The following is a 13,594-nucleotide window of genomic DNA, read 5'->3' as shown; positions in this document are numbered from 1 at the left end:
TGAGATACACATTTCATTTGCTCCGTGAGCACACTTCTTTACCCATTTATCCTTTTTAGCCTTCCCCCACAAAATGTTTTTTTTTTTTTTTTTAAATGTGTTTTTAAATAAGGAAAATACCACTCAATAATATTGTACTTTATGCAAACATATACTGCAGTAATACCATAATTAAGTACAATGTATTAAACAGTTTGTGGATCATGGTGAATTTATTGTGGCTCCTGGTGTGTGTGACACGGCCACCGGGGGCAGTGTTTATAAATACAGTCATGCAGACACAAAGGGAGAAGAGTTTCACAACCATGGTTAGTGACCCGGTAAACATGAGTGGTTGGTTACAAGAATATATGCCTGTGAGTATTGTTATATTGTCTGTCTACATGTGGTGATGCACCGTTTGTGTTCAAATATCCATTACTTAAAGAGTTATAACACCGGCACATAAATGCTATTCATTAGCGCATCTATGGCCTTTTGCATAGTTTGTTAGCATTAAGCTAAGTGGACTTTCCTAAAGCAAAGCTATATGGTTGTTTCATGTTTTGTTTGACAGAAAACATCATCTAGGAGTTGCATTAAACAGCTTGAAGCCTATTTTTGGAAGAATTGTTCACAATCTGCCAAACTGTTGCTTTTTAGGAAGTGAGTTGAGTTGAGTTTGATGCCACCAAACAGTGCTTGCGTCTCAAAATTTTGCTCACAAGTCAAAGCAAAAAATCTGCAGAACAATGGCTTATCTTACAAAAAAACAAAAAAAACCTCAAAAGCCCTCAATAAGTCAATAGCTTTTTTTTGTAATATAATTTCTTGAGATGCATCTGTACTACATACAAGTGAGAGTTACCAAATATGGTCACTTGTCCTGTCCTAAAAGGGTTTTTAAAGAGGGAGTTGAAAAGAGTATTGTACTTGTTTGCAGTCTTGACGCTGAGGTTTGCCTTCGTTCTTGGTGGCGGCCTTCTTGCAGATGGCGGGCAGAGTAAGGTTACACGGGCTGTCGTCCCAGCGGCCATCCTGTGCGTGGAAGCGACACACACACACACACACACACACACACACACACACACACACACACACACACACACACACACAGCTGCTAAGTGTATGCAAACACACACGCACGCACCCATGCACGCGTGAGGTCCGGATTGTGATGGCGCGAGGGATCACTCACGGCTCCCCACATGGACACACAGTCTTCCTGAGTGTTGCGAAAGTTGTTGGGTTCGAAGGGGTGCCAGTGGGTGAAGATGACGGGCGTGTGGTCGCTCCAATGGAAGTCCATCTGCATGGCCGTGTCGTGGAGGCCGAGCCACAGCTGCTCCGTGTCTGCGCGCGCATGTACAAATCAGTTAGGAACACACCCGGGAACAGCGATGTGGCGCTCGGAGGGAATGTTAATGAAACGCGGAAAGTTTGGACGGACGATTCGTCTTGAGTTCGAAGAGAGGATGAGGGGGAAACATGGGATGTGCGGTTACCGCGGCAACCAGCGGATGGAATGATCAACATTCCCGAGTGACACTTAAACAACGACAATAATGTCCCGCTGAGCGCTGGCGGAAATACATCTGTCTAAAAAAATGTCTTGATTGATTTATATCCATTGAAAAAATAAAAACAAAATCTCCAAGGGCTTAAAGCTCGTTTTCAAAACGGAGTACTTATATACAATGAATTCCAATAAATTAAATTCGGCTACATTAAATACATGATTAATAGCTGGATTTACATGCAGACTTTTTTGTCATTCCACCTGAAGGTCTCTGGTCAACTGTTTACTTGTGGCGCAATCTATTCCAATCTGGCCTTTACATGGGTCACTACGTTTAATCAGGAAAATCTATTTTATATCTATCCATTGACTTTGATTCAAAACATTGCCTGAACGTTGTGATAGTAAAGGTTTGAGGAACACATTCATTTATCTTAGTTCCTATGGGGAAAATGACATAAGAACCACTTTTTACTGTGCATTGGAAAGCTGGAAAAAAGATGGATGGTGGAGAGCAAATGACCTTTCTTGATGTTGCGCAGGATGAACTCCATCTCGGGCAACGTGTGAATGCTGACCAGGTTGGCGTCCATCTTCTGGCACGTCCTCAGCCCTGCGTCCCAGTCGCCTTTTTCCGGCGCGAGCTTGTAGCAGCCCGCTTGGAAGGCATGCCATCCTACTTCGCACTCGTACTTCTCATCGTCCGCCCACGAGTCTGCTGGGACACCAGAGACGTGACGTCATTCGGGTTCCGGAGCTCGTTAAAGTGGATCTGCTGGTGGTCTGACCGGTAGTGAAAGGGTCCAGAGTTGCGTTGGGCCTCTTCTTGCAGACGTAAGGAAGAGTTTCGGAACAATCGTGGTTTTGCCAACGACCCGACGACACTGTCCTGATCACCACGCAGTTCTCCTCGTATTCATGGTTCGGTTGGTCTGCAGAACGAGAGGACGATGCTAACGCAGATTGGACTTTTGGGATACACACCATCACATGTATTTCAGGGTGGCAATAGCACCACTGGTAAACAAATCATTGTGAGTAATTGAAAAAACAGGTAAATAGGTAAACCAGGTAAATAGCTTGAATTATGCCTTTAGCCTTCTTCTCTATACAACCTTGTATAACACATTACATATTTTATTCTAACAAGATCTGCAATGAGTCACTGATGGTGTAGTGGTACACTCGCCTGACTTTGGTGCAGGCAGCGTGGGTTCAGTTCCCACTCAGTGACGGTGTGAATGTGAGTGCGAATGGTTGTCCGTGCCTATATGTGCCCTGCGACTGACTGGCGACCAGTTCAGGGTGTAGTCCGCCTTTCGCCCGAAGTCAGCTGGGATAGGCTCCAGCGTCCCGCGACCCTAACCAGGATAAGCGGTGTTGAAAATGGAAGATCTGCAATGCTGCGAAGCCGCATAACTTCCTTTATATTCGCCGGCATTTTGACTTACTGCGCATGCGCATATGTGCAGTTGTACAGTAGCTACTGTAGCGATTACATGGATCGCAGAGGCGTACACTCGCCTGAGACGATAATGTCCGCAAAACGAGGCGTCCGAGGGCCGTGCCCGAGGAGCTGCACCTATGTTCATGGCAGACTGCGACGGGGTCAGATGATAAGGATAAAGTTACGCAAGATTCGTTCAACACATCTTGCTAACTAGCAGCTAAGCTAAGTAGCTGGCTTAGTAGAAAAAGAAATTGCCAGCCAGTGAGGATTTACGCATTTTACGGCACCAAGACCGTCGCAAAATAGACCACGGCAGCAATGCGGTGAGGGATCCAGGTTAAAGTAAGCCATTTAAAAATGTGTCAGCGTATCGTCTTGTCTGGTGTTGAGAAAATCTGCGACGCCCCCCCCCCCCCAAAATAGATGTTTTTAGATGGTTTTAAATAATCAAATTTGATTTTTCATTCGTTGAACAATTATTTGCTCGTCATTAGTGACTGTCAATCTGCATATTTATATTTTTAACGAAATTTTAAAAAAAACTTTTGGGAGCTATCTGGCAGTGCAATCCCAAACACAAAAAGTTGTTCTCATCATTTGCAGTTGAGATCAGCGTTCGTCACTCACTCTCTGCCACCCACAAGTATCCTGATGTCTATTGTTTACAGACAAGGTGTATGCTTTTCAACAGGCTAACCTTGCTCCCAGTTGAGGTAATTGAGTGGCGATGAGTCAGGCCACTGCCAGCCGCCGTTGATGTCCAAGTCATTGAGGCCGATCCACAAGGTAGCGCTGTAGCCGGTCAACAGGCCTTTTTAAAAATAAAAATAAAAAATAAAAAAAACACAGCAGAACAGCTTTAGGTCGTCCTTAAATCAGGTCACCAACATGGTGCCAGCGTAGCCACCAAGGAACCCATGAGTAGCCGTAGAGCTGTTCTTAAAATTGCTCAACAGTCATCGGACGTTGTGATTTCCAAGGAATGTGATCATTTGAAAATGTAAACAATTTTATCGAAATACTGTTGCATATTGATATTTGTTCCCTACCTTGTTGATTAATTGTTGATAACTGTTGTGAGAAATGATTAACATGATCAGTGTCTTCACATAGATGAATATCAGTATTATTAATAATTGCATCATTAAAAGGGAATTTTAGCAAATGTGTGATTTCAAAAGTATGTATCAAATTGATAGCCCTTCACTTAAATCAGTACCCCAGAATTAGCTTTTTGTTTCAAAAAGGTTGGTGACCCCCTAACCCTGATTTCAATGAATACACAGTATTTTGAATGAGTTGCCAAAACAAAACGGATGCTGGAATCCATAGCACTTTATGGGGCATAATTGGGTTCCTTTTTTTTTTGTTCTGACCTGACAGACCCTGGTACCGAATTCGTTAACACACTTCATTATTCATTATCTTTAAATGAAAGAAAATATTTTTCCCATATTTTGGATTTAATTAGTTATTTTTTTGGTTGGTTGGTTGGTTGATTGAATAATTAAAAGGGATTTTGAAACATAACAAAGGAGATATATATATAATAGTGGTCTACTTAAAATAATTAAAAATTTATATCATGAATACTTTTGTCTAAAAATTAAATTAAATAAAACATTGATGCCCGTAGACTGTGGGTTGCTGGAATTTCACTGGTGGTTATTAAATCTGTCATAAATGGTTGTAGGTCTGGAGACTCTGAGTCATTTGAGTGTCCTCAGCAGGAGGCGGGGATGGGGGCACCTTGTCCCGCTCTGCAAATTTCCTTCATATCATTTGTGCTTCAAAGAGTCGAAGCTTGTAAACAAACCGTTGATGTAGGTCTGCTCATGCAGCTTGGTGACGCTGAGCAGGTCGGCGCCCTGCTGCTGGCAACTGATGCGGGCCTCGCTCCACGACAGCGAGCCGTGAAAGTTGAACTGGTAGCAGCTGTGCGTCAGCGGGTCCGTGTCCCAGAAGGTCTCGCAGCCGCCGCCTGACCAGTCAAAACGGGTGAATTAAGCCAATCGGAAATGCAGACAAGATGGAGAAAAAATAGGGGTGGGAAAACTTTGGTGCTGAAAGGGCTACGTTAGATTTTATTTTAAATGGACAGATGGGCCGGGCCCCAAAAAGTTCAAAATGTGTATGCAAAATATTTCACATAATTTATTTTAATTTTAGCCATATCCCCGGTTAGAAGAGGGTGTGCACACTTGTGCAACCACATCGCAGTTGTTTAATTTGACTTTCTTCCTTGAAAAGTTTTCCTTTTTTAATAGGGTTGCACAAGTTATACAGCAGGTGAAATTAATGGTGGAATTAAAAAAAGAAAGATTTCTCTTGGTCATCTTTTTTATTTTACATCACAAAAAAAATTGCCATTTGAGCAAGGCTCTGTAGACCTTATATAGCCACTATAAATGTATTTTTATTTAAAACATATTTTTAAAATTCTATTATTCACATTAAATAAATTAACCAATTTTAAAAATGAGATAAATAAATAAAATGAAAAAATAAATAAATGTATTGCAGTATAAAATATTTAAAATAGTAAAGTTGTTTATTTGAATAATGAAATTGTAACTGTCACTTACGTATGAATTAATTTCATTATCATCAACCTATATTTTTGCCTGTTTTACTGCCGCTTCTCCTCTTCTGCTCAGAGAGGGGACCAGGCGGTCATGATCCAAGCGAGGCGGTTGCTGTTACGATTCTGCATCAACCGACCGACCGAGACCGGTTGCAGAAGAGAACCGCTTCCACATCGGAGTCTACCTGCGGCCCTACGTTTCATGAAATGGGCTCTCATGCTGTCTAAACTAACTTTATATCATATCATATGTCACAAATGTTGCCCACTTGGCATCCATTGCAGCCTTGTCATGCTGGAAGGACGATCCCTCATTTCAATTATTCTTCCTTTGTTTGCCTTAAATGGGTTTTCTCTTAGTTGAAGAACAAAGCGGGCCACTTTTTTGCCCACCCCTGAAATAGAAGAAGAAGTTCTCACTGTTGACGGGACAGAAGCCCCAGAGCTCGTCTTGGGCGTAGTCGTAGGTGGTGGCGCACCACAGGTGGCCGTCCTCGCGCCCGATGCTGGTGCAATTGTGAAACCACTGGCCGTCGTACAGGAAGGGCAAGTAGCACGGCTGGCCTTTGGAGTTGCCCTGGATGGTGTAGACTTCTGAGGAGCGCACGGTCAAGAGGACAGGAGGTCTGTTAAATTAGCGACCGAGCTGGTGGAGTGAATCAGAAGATGTCGCCGTTTGAGAGGAAACAAACACATCAGCAGGAAGTAAGGCATGCGGTTGAATGTCAGCGTCAGAGGTCGGAAGAACCCCGGATCTTAATTGTTTGGGGAGTTCTTTGTCTCGTTCCCAGTGTGCAAAGCAAGACGAGCTCGGAAGAGTTGGGTGCAAAAACAAGAAACCCATCAAACATCAACAGAAGAAGCGTCGTACTGAAGAGATGTTTCGAATATTTTGGTGCCTTTCCTCAGAATTCTTGAAATTCGCTCAGTTTGTGGGAATGAAATCAAATGACATTACGTTGAATTACATCTCATTATCCTGAAAAATGTAAAATAGTTTCATTGGATATAATTCAAATGTGAATCACAAAAGTAACTGACACAAATTTGAAACATTAAATTAAATGATATCAAATTAAATTGAAAAATTTATTAATATGAAATACTTTAATACTGGAATGTAGGTGCCACTAAAAAAATAGAAGAAATGAAACATAGCCGCTGGCACAAACATAACTTAAAATATTAAAACAAATAAAATTTCATATGAAATTAAAATTAACATGGAATTTAAATTATCAATGTGAATTTCAAACATTAGAGTGATTATACAGCACATACTAAGAAAGCATTTTTTAAAAATATATATAGTGCAGAAAATGTTATTTGAATGTTATGTTATGTTACATTATTTTAATCATAAACATATGGGAATAACAATAAATTCATACAAATTGGTTAAAATTACATTTCATTCATGACATATTAAATAATTATAATAATTGAAAATTAAATATTACATTATTATATTACATAAAACCGAAAATGATGCCATTTGTAAATCAAAAACCTTACTGGGAAAAGAATGCATATTAAAAAAAAAAATCAACTTTAATTTTAAAAAGTTTGACTTTTAATATGAAAGTAAAATTCATTAATAATAATAATAATAAATTATTTTTAAAACATTACAACAAATTTAATTTAATGTTATTTGTTTACGTTATTTTAACCACAAACTATAATAATACATTCATATTAATTAGATACATCTATATTATCAATTACAGAATATAAATATACATGAAAATGGAAAATGATTGAATTCAACGAGCAATGTCAATCACAAAAATGCTGAACTAAAACCTGCGGCCATGACTGTAATGAATCCAGCATCTTCAGACTTTTTCCGTGCACATGCATTTTTCAGCGCAGTGTGAGGAAAAGGGCACGAGAGGGAGAACACACTTGAAAGACGGAAAAGTAGGGCAGACATATTTAGCGAGCGGGAGCTAAGATTTCCTCTGGGCTGCCACGCTGACCGGCGTTCTTCCTCGTCTGACGAACATCCCCCGACACGTCAAATCGTCTCCGCAAACACGGAGGAAAGGAGCATGCGCACATGTGGTTTATATTGAAAGCTCCACTCCACTGTTTAACTTTAGGATATGCATTAGATTCTCCACTTGACTCTGCAGGTGTAACCAGTATTATATAGCAACAAGAGTCAATTTTGCGTTGTGGATTTTTTGGTGTGTGTTTTTTTTTTTTTTTATTAATTCATTTCATAATCCAATTAATATTTTTCATTATTTCCTATGGGGGGGGGGGGGGGAAGGGAAAGTCAATCTACCTTGTTCTTCTTTGGGGTATATTGGTGGTTGGCAAACCAGCTTAATGGTGCATTAGCGCCACTGACTGATTTTATTTTTCCACTGCAAGGAAACCAATGTGAATTGATAACTTGTGAAGTTTGCTGACGCCATCTAGCAGTGTGGGTCTGAGGCGCACTCGAATCGGAAATTTGGGTTTTATCTCAAGACAAAAAAATGGGCCAAGCAAAGGCTTGTATCTCGAAAACCTTGTAAATCAAGGCAGTTGTAACTCAAGGCACAACTCTATTGGGAAATTTATCCCGTGAAAAAATTCAATACCTGGTGGACTAAAAGAGCGCTGATATCCCGGCAGAAATGATGAAAGCTCGATAAGTATCGATAATGGAATTGGAATAGCTAAATTCCCATCGATTCCCATCCCTGGGTCGACCAGTGTTAAGACTGTCGCTTCAAACATTCCTCCAACAGTCAAAGACTTGACTAATCCTGGAATAGATTATTCCCTTCACAAAATTAGTTAATGAATGTGAGCAAATGAGAAGAAAGCAGTTTTGTGTTGCACCTTGGAGGTTGTAGCAAACTGACCTCGGTATGTTTTGGCGCACAGGTCCTGCTCGCCGCCATGCACGCTCCATTTGGAGCTGGACGTGGTGGGCGTGGTCACGTTGTAGAACGAAGGCCAGGGCAAGTAGTTGCTAAGGTCCTCCAGCACCTGGCCGCAGCTCCACGTCCAGCGCACCTTGGGGGGCTGGCGGTCGCACGTGTACACGCTCAGAGGGATGCGTCCCGGCCCGGAGACGGTGTCGTTGCCGGTGGTCACGCCGAGGCACAGCGAGGACCCCAGGTTGAAGAGACGACCGCGGGTCACCCATTTCCAGCGCTGGCCGGCCTCTCGGCAGGAGGTGGACAAGACCATGGAGCGCACGTGCACCCCCAGGCACCATTGGCTGCCCTCGTGGAAGAAGGCAAAGTCATCGGAGGCCAGCGGCTCTGCGGAGGGAAGCGACAAGTCAATACGGTGGATGCGAAGGTCCCATGTGAGCTGCCGGAAGGATCAATATTGGACACAGGACAAACAAGTGGAATGTAGGCACCATTAAAAAAATAGAAGAAATGAAACATAGCCGCTGACATGCAGTTATGGGAAGTAACAAAATACAAATACTAGGGTGGGTTTAATGCCCACCCAAACCCGGGAAGCGGGCTCATCTGCTGCATCACATCCTCGTTTGGGAATTTAATCAACGACACCGAGCTGTTCTGTAAATTGTAGCATCCAGGGACAATGCGTTTTCGGAGTGTATGTTTGGCTAGCTAGCTAGCTAGCCAAACATGTTCTAGTGGTAGAAATGGGCGAATGTGCTGACGTTTTTATATACAGGTAGTTGGGGAAGGGGGGACTAATGCCAGACCCAAATGCGCCACTGGGCCCCGTATTAGCCAAAATCTGGGAAACTGAAATGGTGAAAATCAGTTTAACGTTATTTCTCCACAATTGAGTACTACATAGTTCTGTCTTTGAATATGATTTCTGCAATTGTCGTCAAACATGTCTAATGTATTTAGAAACAAATCTTTGAATTTACTTTACGGGGTCCTTTATTGACAACGTTAGCAAAGCTATGGGAACACGTTTCGATAGCATAAAAATTGAGCCAACGCAAGCTAGCTGTTAAACAACAACATAATTTTCCTTCTTCTCAGTACGAGCACTATTTAAGTTCATGAAAGAGATTTTCATGCAGTTTTTTTTCAATGTGACAAAACATTCTTGTACTTTTTCTGTACATTTCAGAATCTGTACTTCTTTTACACTTCTACTTAAGTACAGGGTGTGGGTAGTTTTGCGACCTCTGCTGACATGTGAAACTATGATCAAGTGTCAAGTGAATGCACATGTTAATTTATTTCACTTTAGCTTGGCCTGGAATTTCACTTTGTTTATCGACATCAGAAGAAGTTATTCAACTACATCAGCTCAGAGTGTGGCGGGGGCGACGTTAGGGTTAGGATTCCACATGTCGTTATACGCATTACCGAACTGCTCTTGAACGCATCAACAAAGGCGCGTACAAAAGCAGGTAAAAAATATATGATATTATGACCTAGCCTACATACCTGTTACAAAAGCTATTTTAATGAAGAAGAAACAAAACAAACACACACACACAAAAAAATATTCCTTCATTTGTGCTCACAATTTGTGCTCACTGCTTTGGACATAAACAGGAAAAAATATATGTAAATAAACTTGTTTCTTTTAGTTTCTTGTTCGTTTTTAATGTCTGGTACAACTAAACTTACATTTGTTTGGGCAAATACATTGGTGGCAACAAAAACAGCTAAAAAGAGTTTACATTTGAAAAAAATTGAAGCCCCATGGTTTTCTTGATAACAAATAAAAATCACTCAGAACACAATTAATACGACAAAGTAATATGGAATCAGCTATATTTTGTCATGTTCGTTGTATTCCTCAGGTAAAATCCATCCATCCATTTTCTGAGCCGCTTATCCTCACTAGGGTCGCGGGCGCGCTGGAGCCTATCCCAGCTATCATCGGGCAGGAGGCGGGGTACACCCTGAACTGGTTGCCAGCCAATCGCAGGGCACATACAAACAGTTCTGAGGACCCGGGCTGACGCTCTTACCAGTCGGCCACCGTGCCGCCTTCCTCAGGTAAAATGAACAAGAAATTGAAGTAACAAGCATCGTCTAATATTTTTTTTAATTATAATTTTTTTTAATGACCAAAATAGCTATAATATGTGCACAAAATACTCATTTGTGGGTTAAATTCTCATGATCAACTTTGACATCTTTACCCAGCTGTTCAGTGAGTTGCTACAAAATTGTATTGCAAATATTTTTGTTAAAATTCATATTTAGAATAAATACTAAAAATTTTAATTGTTTTCATTTTTTTTTACACATTTACAAATAAGAATAAATTAAATGAAAATGTAAATAAAATAAAATACAGAACAATGTACATACTTTAAAACTGTATTTATTTTCCATTATATATTCCTAAATATTGAATCTGTAAAAACAATAATTATTCTGTTCTAATATGACGACGGAGATATAATTTTAAAATATATAATTTTTACAGCCGATCCTCCAAAGGCAAAAATATGCCCCATCATCGTAATGGTTCCTCCTACAGGCCATTGGCCAGAATACACGAGTTGAACTGAATGCCCTTTGTTTTATGCTGGCTCTAAACAATGTTTATGTATTCCCACCCCCCCCCCCCCCCCGCATTTTTTTTCATTTCCAATTTGGTTTTGGCAGACTCGAGGGCACCGTTGACTACACGGCTGTGCGTTTGTGTGGGCAGCACAGACAAGACAAAAAAGAAATAGGGTTTCAAATGCTAAACTATCATACACATATTCCAATATACGCACAAATGCAGTGTGCGAGAGGTGACGCAGAAAAGAAGCCAAAGTGTGACCCTCGGCATTCCGACCCAGCAGGCTCCTGCGAGAGGCCAGGAAGTGGGGAGGCATGGGAACCATCACCGCTTCGCCAGTTACTTGCTTGTAACACATACCCCTCTGAAGCCCCTCTGAAGCCCCCCAATTAGCCTCATCTTGAGACAATAAAGTCGCACCATAAAGGCAGCCTGCAATCTCTGCGGGAAACGACCAACACGCAAGGTCTGCTAGTCCCACTTTCCTTTCATCTTTTGTAGTTTATTTGAATTTTGTTTTTCAAAGGCAAATCGTTTTAGGGTGTGGCCTAAATGGGATGCCCACCCACCAGTGGGTTCAGGCTCGCATTTTAGCTGGTTACACCGATTTCGGAGGAGATGTGTTCATCTGTGCGGAGATTTAATTACAGTTTGACAGTCAAAAGCAAAGCCCAATCTTCAACCTTGAGGAGCTGCTGTAGGCCACAACTCCCGCCCAGACGCTCACACACAGACTAACTGACCAATCAGACTCCAGCTCCTGATGTCACTCACCAGGTCATGCCCCTTAAAGGCCCACATCCAACACACCGACACTACAGTACATACAGTAATTAGACTTTAAAAAATAAATTTGAAAAATGCTGTTTTTTGTGGGTCTGGGACAGCTTAATGGGAGAAATATATATATATATATATATATATATATATATATATATATATATATATAGTACGGGTAAATTGAGTTACGAAGTTGAGTTTCATAAGTCAAGGCACCACTGTATTTTCTAACACTATCTGTGTTTTATAGCGAATTGTCAAACTTTGTCATCTCACAACTTTCACAATGATGCGTCACCAATGTGTTTAGTAGACACAATGAACATTTGCTGGCAATGGGGTGAATTTTCTACGGCAGAATTCTGAAAACTCAGATGTCTGACTAGCTGTCCAGTTCACAGCGTGGTTTTTATTGATTTTCATGCATTCTGTCACCCGCATCCCGATTTTTGTGTCTATCAGACTCGCTGGTGGCGCGTGCTAATATTTTCCAAGATACAATTTGGGCGTGCCTGTGTCGTGTTCAATGGACCGGCGATAACCGGGACAGGCAAACGCTTGTCAAAAGAAGGTGCCGCAGCTGACAAAAAGCAATTCAGAGCAAAAACCTTCAAGAGACAGCAATGTGGAAAGGTTACAAGAAAGAAAATAATATATAATTGCAAAGATCTCCCGAGAGCCCAATAAGCTTTTGAAATTCTTCATTGGCAGAAGTTTGGGACGGCTCCTCTGAGCGCTGGCCGACAAGCTGGGGGGGATTTGAGGGGGGGTGACAGGAGGAAAGCAATAAAAAAAACTCGAACAGATGATGAAATACAGAGCAACCAAATAAGAGCTAACCAAAGCCTTATTTAAAAACTTTAACAGTACTCGTTCAAAATGTCTAATGACTGCTTATGATGCTTTATTCTTATATTACACATTTGTCCTCATACAAATACATGATTTTCCTAAAAGTCAAACATTTTCTCTCCCCCCAAACTAAAATGTAATGTCATAACTTTTTTTCAAAACAATACCTCTTTATTGCAAATGTACAGTCGTGTTCAAAAACGTCGCCAATGTACGCTTTTTTTCTTGACTGTCAGACATGAAACCAGACTAAAATTTTCCTGTTATACGTCAATTACGAACACCAATTTTTGTTCTTTTTTCTAAATCCCAGAATAGTGAGAGAAGGATTTTTTTTTTTTTAGACAAATATATATAATAGACGGTACAGTCTTAAGAATGTCATGATTCAATTCGATTCGATTCTTCAGGTCGCGATTCTATTTGATTCTTTTTGATTTGGGGCGGGGTATTGCAGTGCATCAATGAAGTAATATTTTTAACCCACCCATATTAGTATGGTATTATTCTTAATCTAATCAAAGTATTTCTAAGTATTAGTAAGTACTAATCCCTGTAAAAACAAAGACAATTTACCTTTATTTATAAAGCACTTCTAAAAACAACCACCACTTGTCCACAGAAACGTATCTTGATGAAAAATAAATCTTTATTTCTGTACAATTTTAATTTTTTTTTAGAGATTTAAATCCCATCCTCGTGAAACTAAATAAATGAACAAACAAAATATTACACAATTAATTTTCCCTCAACAAAATAACTGTAATTTCATTTGTACAAAATCTACTTTTTTTCTAAAATATGAGTATTTTAATAATGGTATGATTTGTTTTTAAAAAACTAATATTATTACTGCTTTTTTTCCTTGCAAAATACAGATATTTTGTTGAAAAATACAGCTTTATATAAAATATATAAATTTATATAAATACTGCACTTTTTGACAACTTTTTAA

General features: G+C 40.3%; 1 protein-coding gene across 1 annotated transcript in view; it reads right to left on the bottom strand.

Moving 5' to 3' along the window:
- Positions 1-13,594, bottom strand: part of mrc2 (mannose receptor, C type 2) — a 34,274-nt gene that overhangs the window by 15,707 nt on the left and 4,973 nt on the right. The window contains exons 2-9 of the mRNA XM_061699697.1: positions 8,394-8,798; positions 5,953-6,126; positions 4,765-4,929; positions 3,646-3,759; positions 2,287-2,430; positions 2,022-2,213; positions 1,178-1,332; positions 913-1,017 (exon numbers count right to left, since the gene is read on the bottom strand). Coding sequence (XP_061555681.1) covers positions 913-1,017; positions 1,178-1,332; positions 2,022-2,213; positions 2,287-2,430; positions 3,646-3,759; positions 4,765-4,929; positions 5,953-6,126; positions 8,394-8,798 — 1,454 coding nt within the window. The remainder of the gene's footprint in view (positions 1-912; positions 1,018-1,177; positions 1,333-2,021; positions 2,214-2,286; positions 2,431-3,645; positions 3,760-4,764; positions 4,930-5,952; positions 6,127-8,393; positions 8,799-13,594) is intronic.

Source organism: Phycodurus eques, chromosome 16 (genome assembly GCF_024500275.1).
Source record: "Phycodurus eques isolate BA_2022a chromosome 16, UOR_Pequ_1.1, whole genome shotgun sequence".
NCBI classification, from domain to species: domain Eukaryota; kingdom Metazoa; phylum Chordata; class Actinopteri; order Syngnathiformes; family Syngnathidae; genus Phycodurus; species Phycodurus eques.
This window is presented reverse-complemented; position numbering and strand designations above follow the sequence as displayed.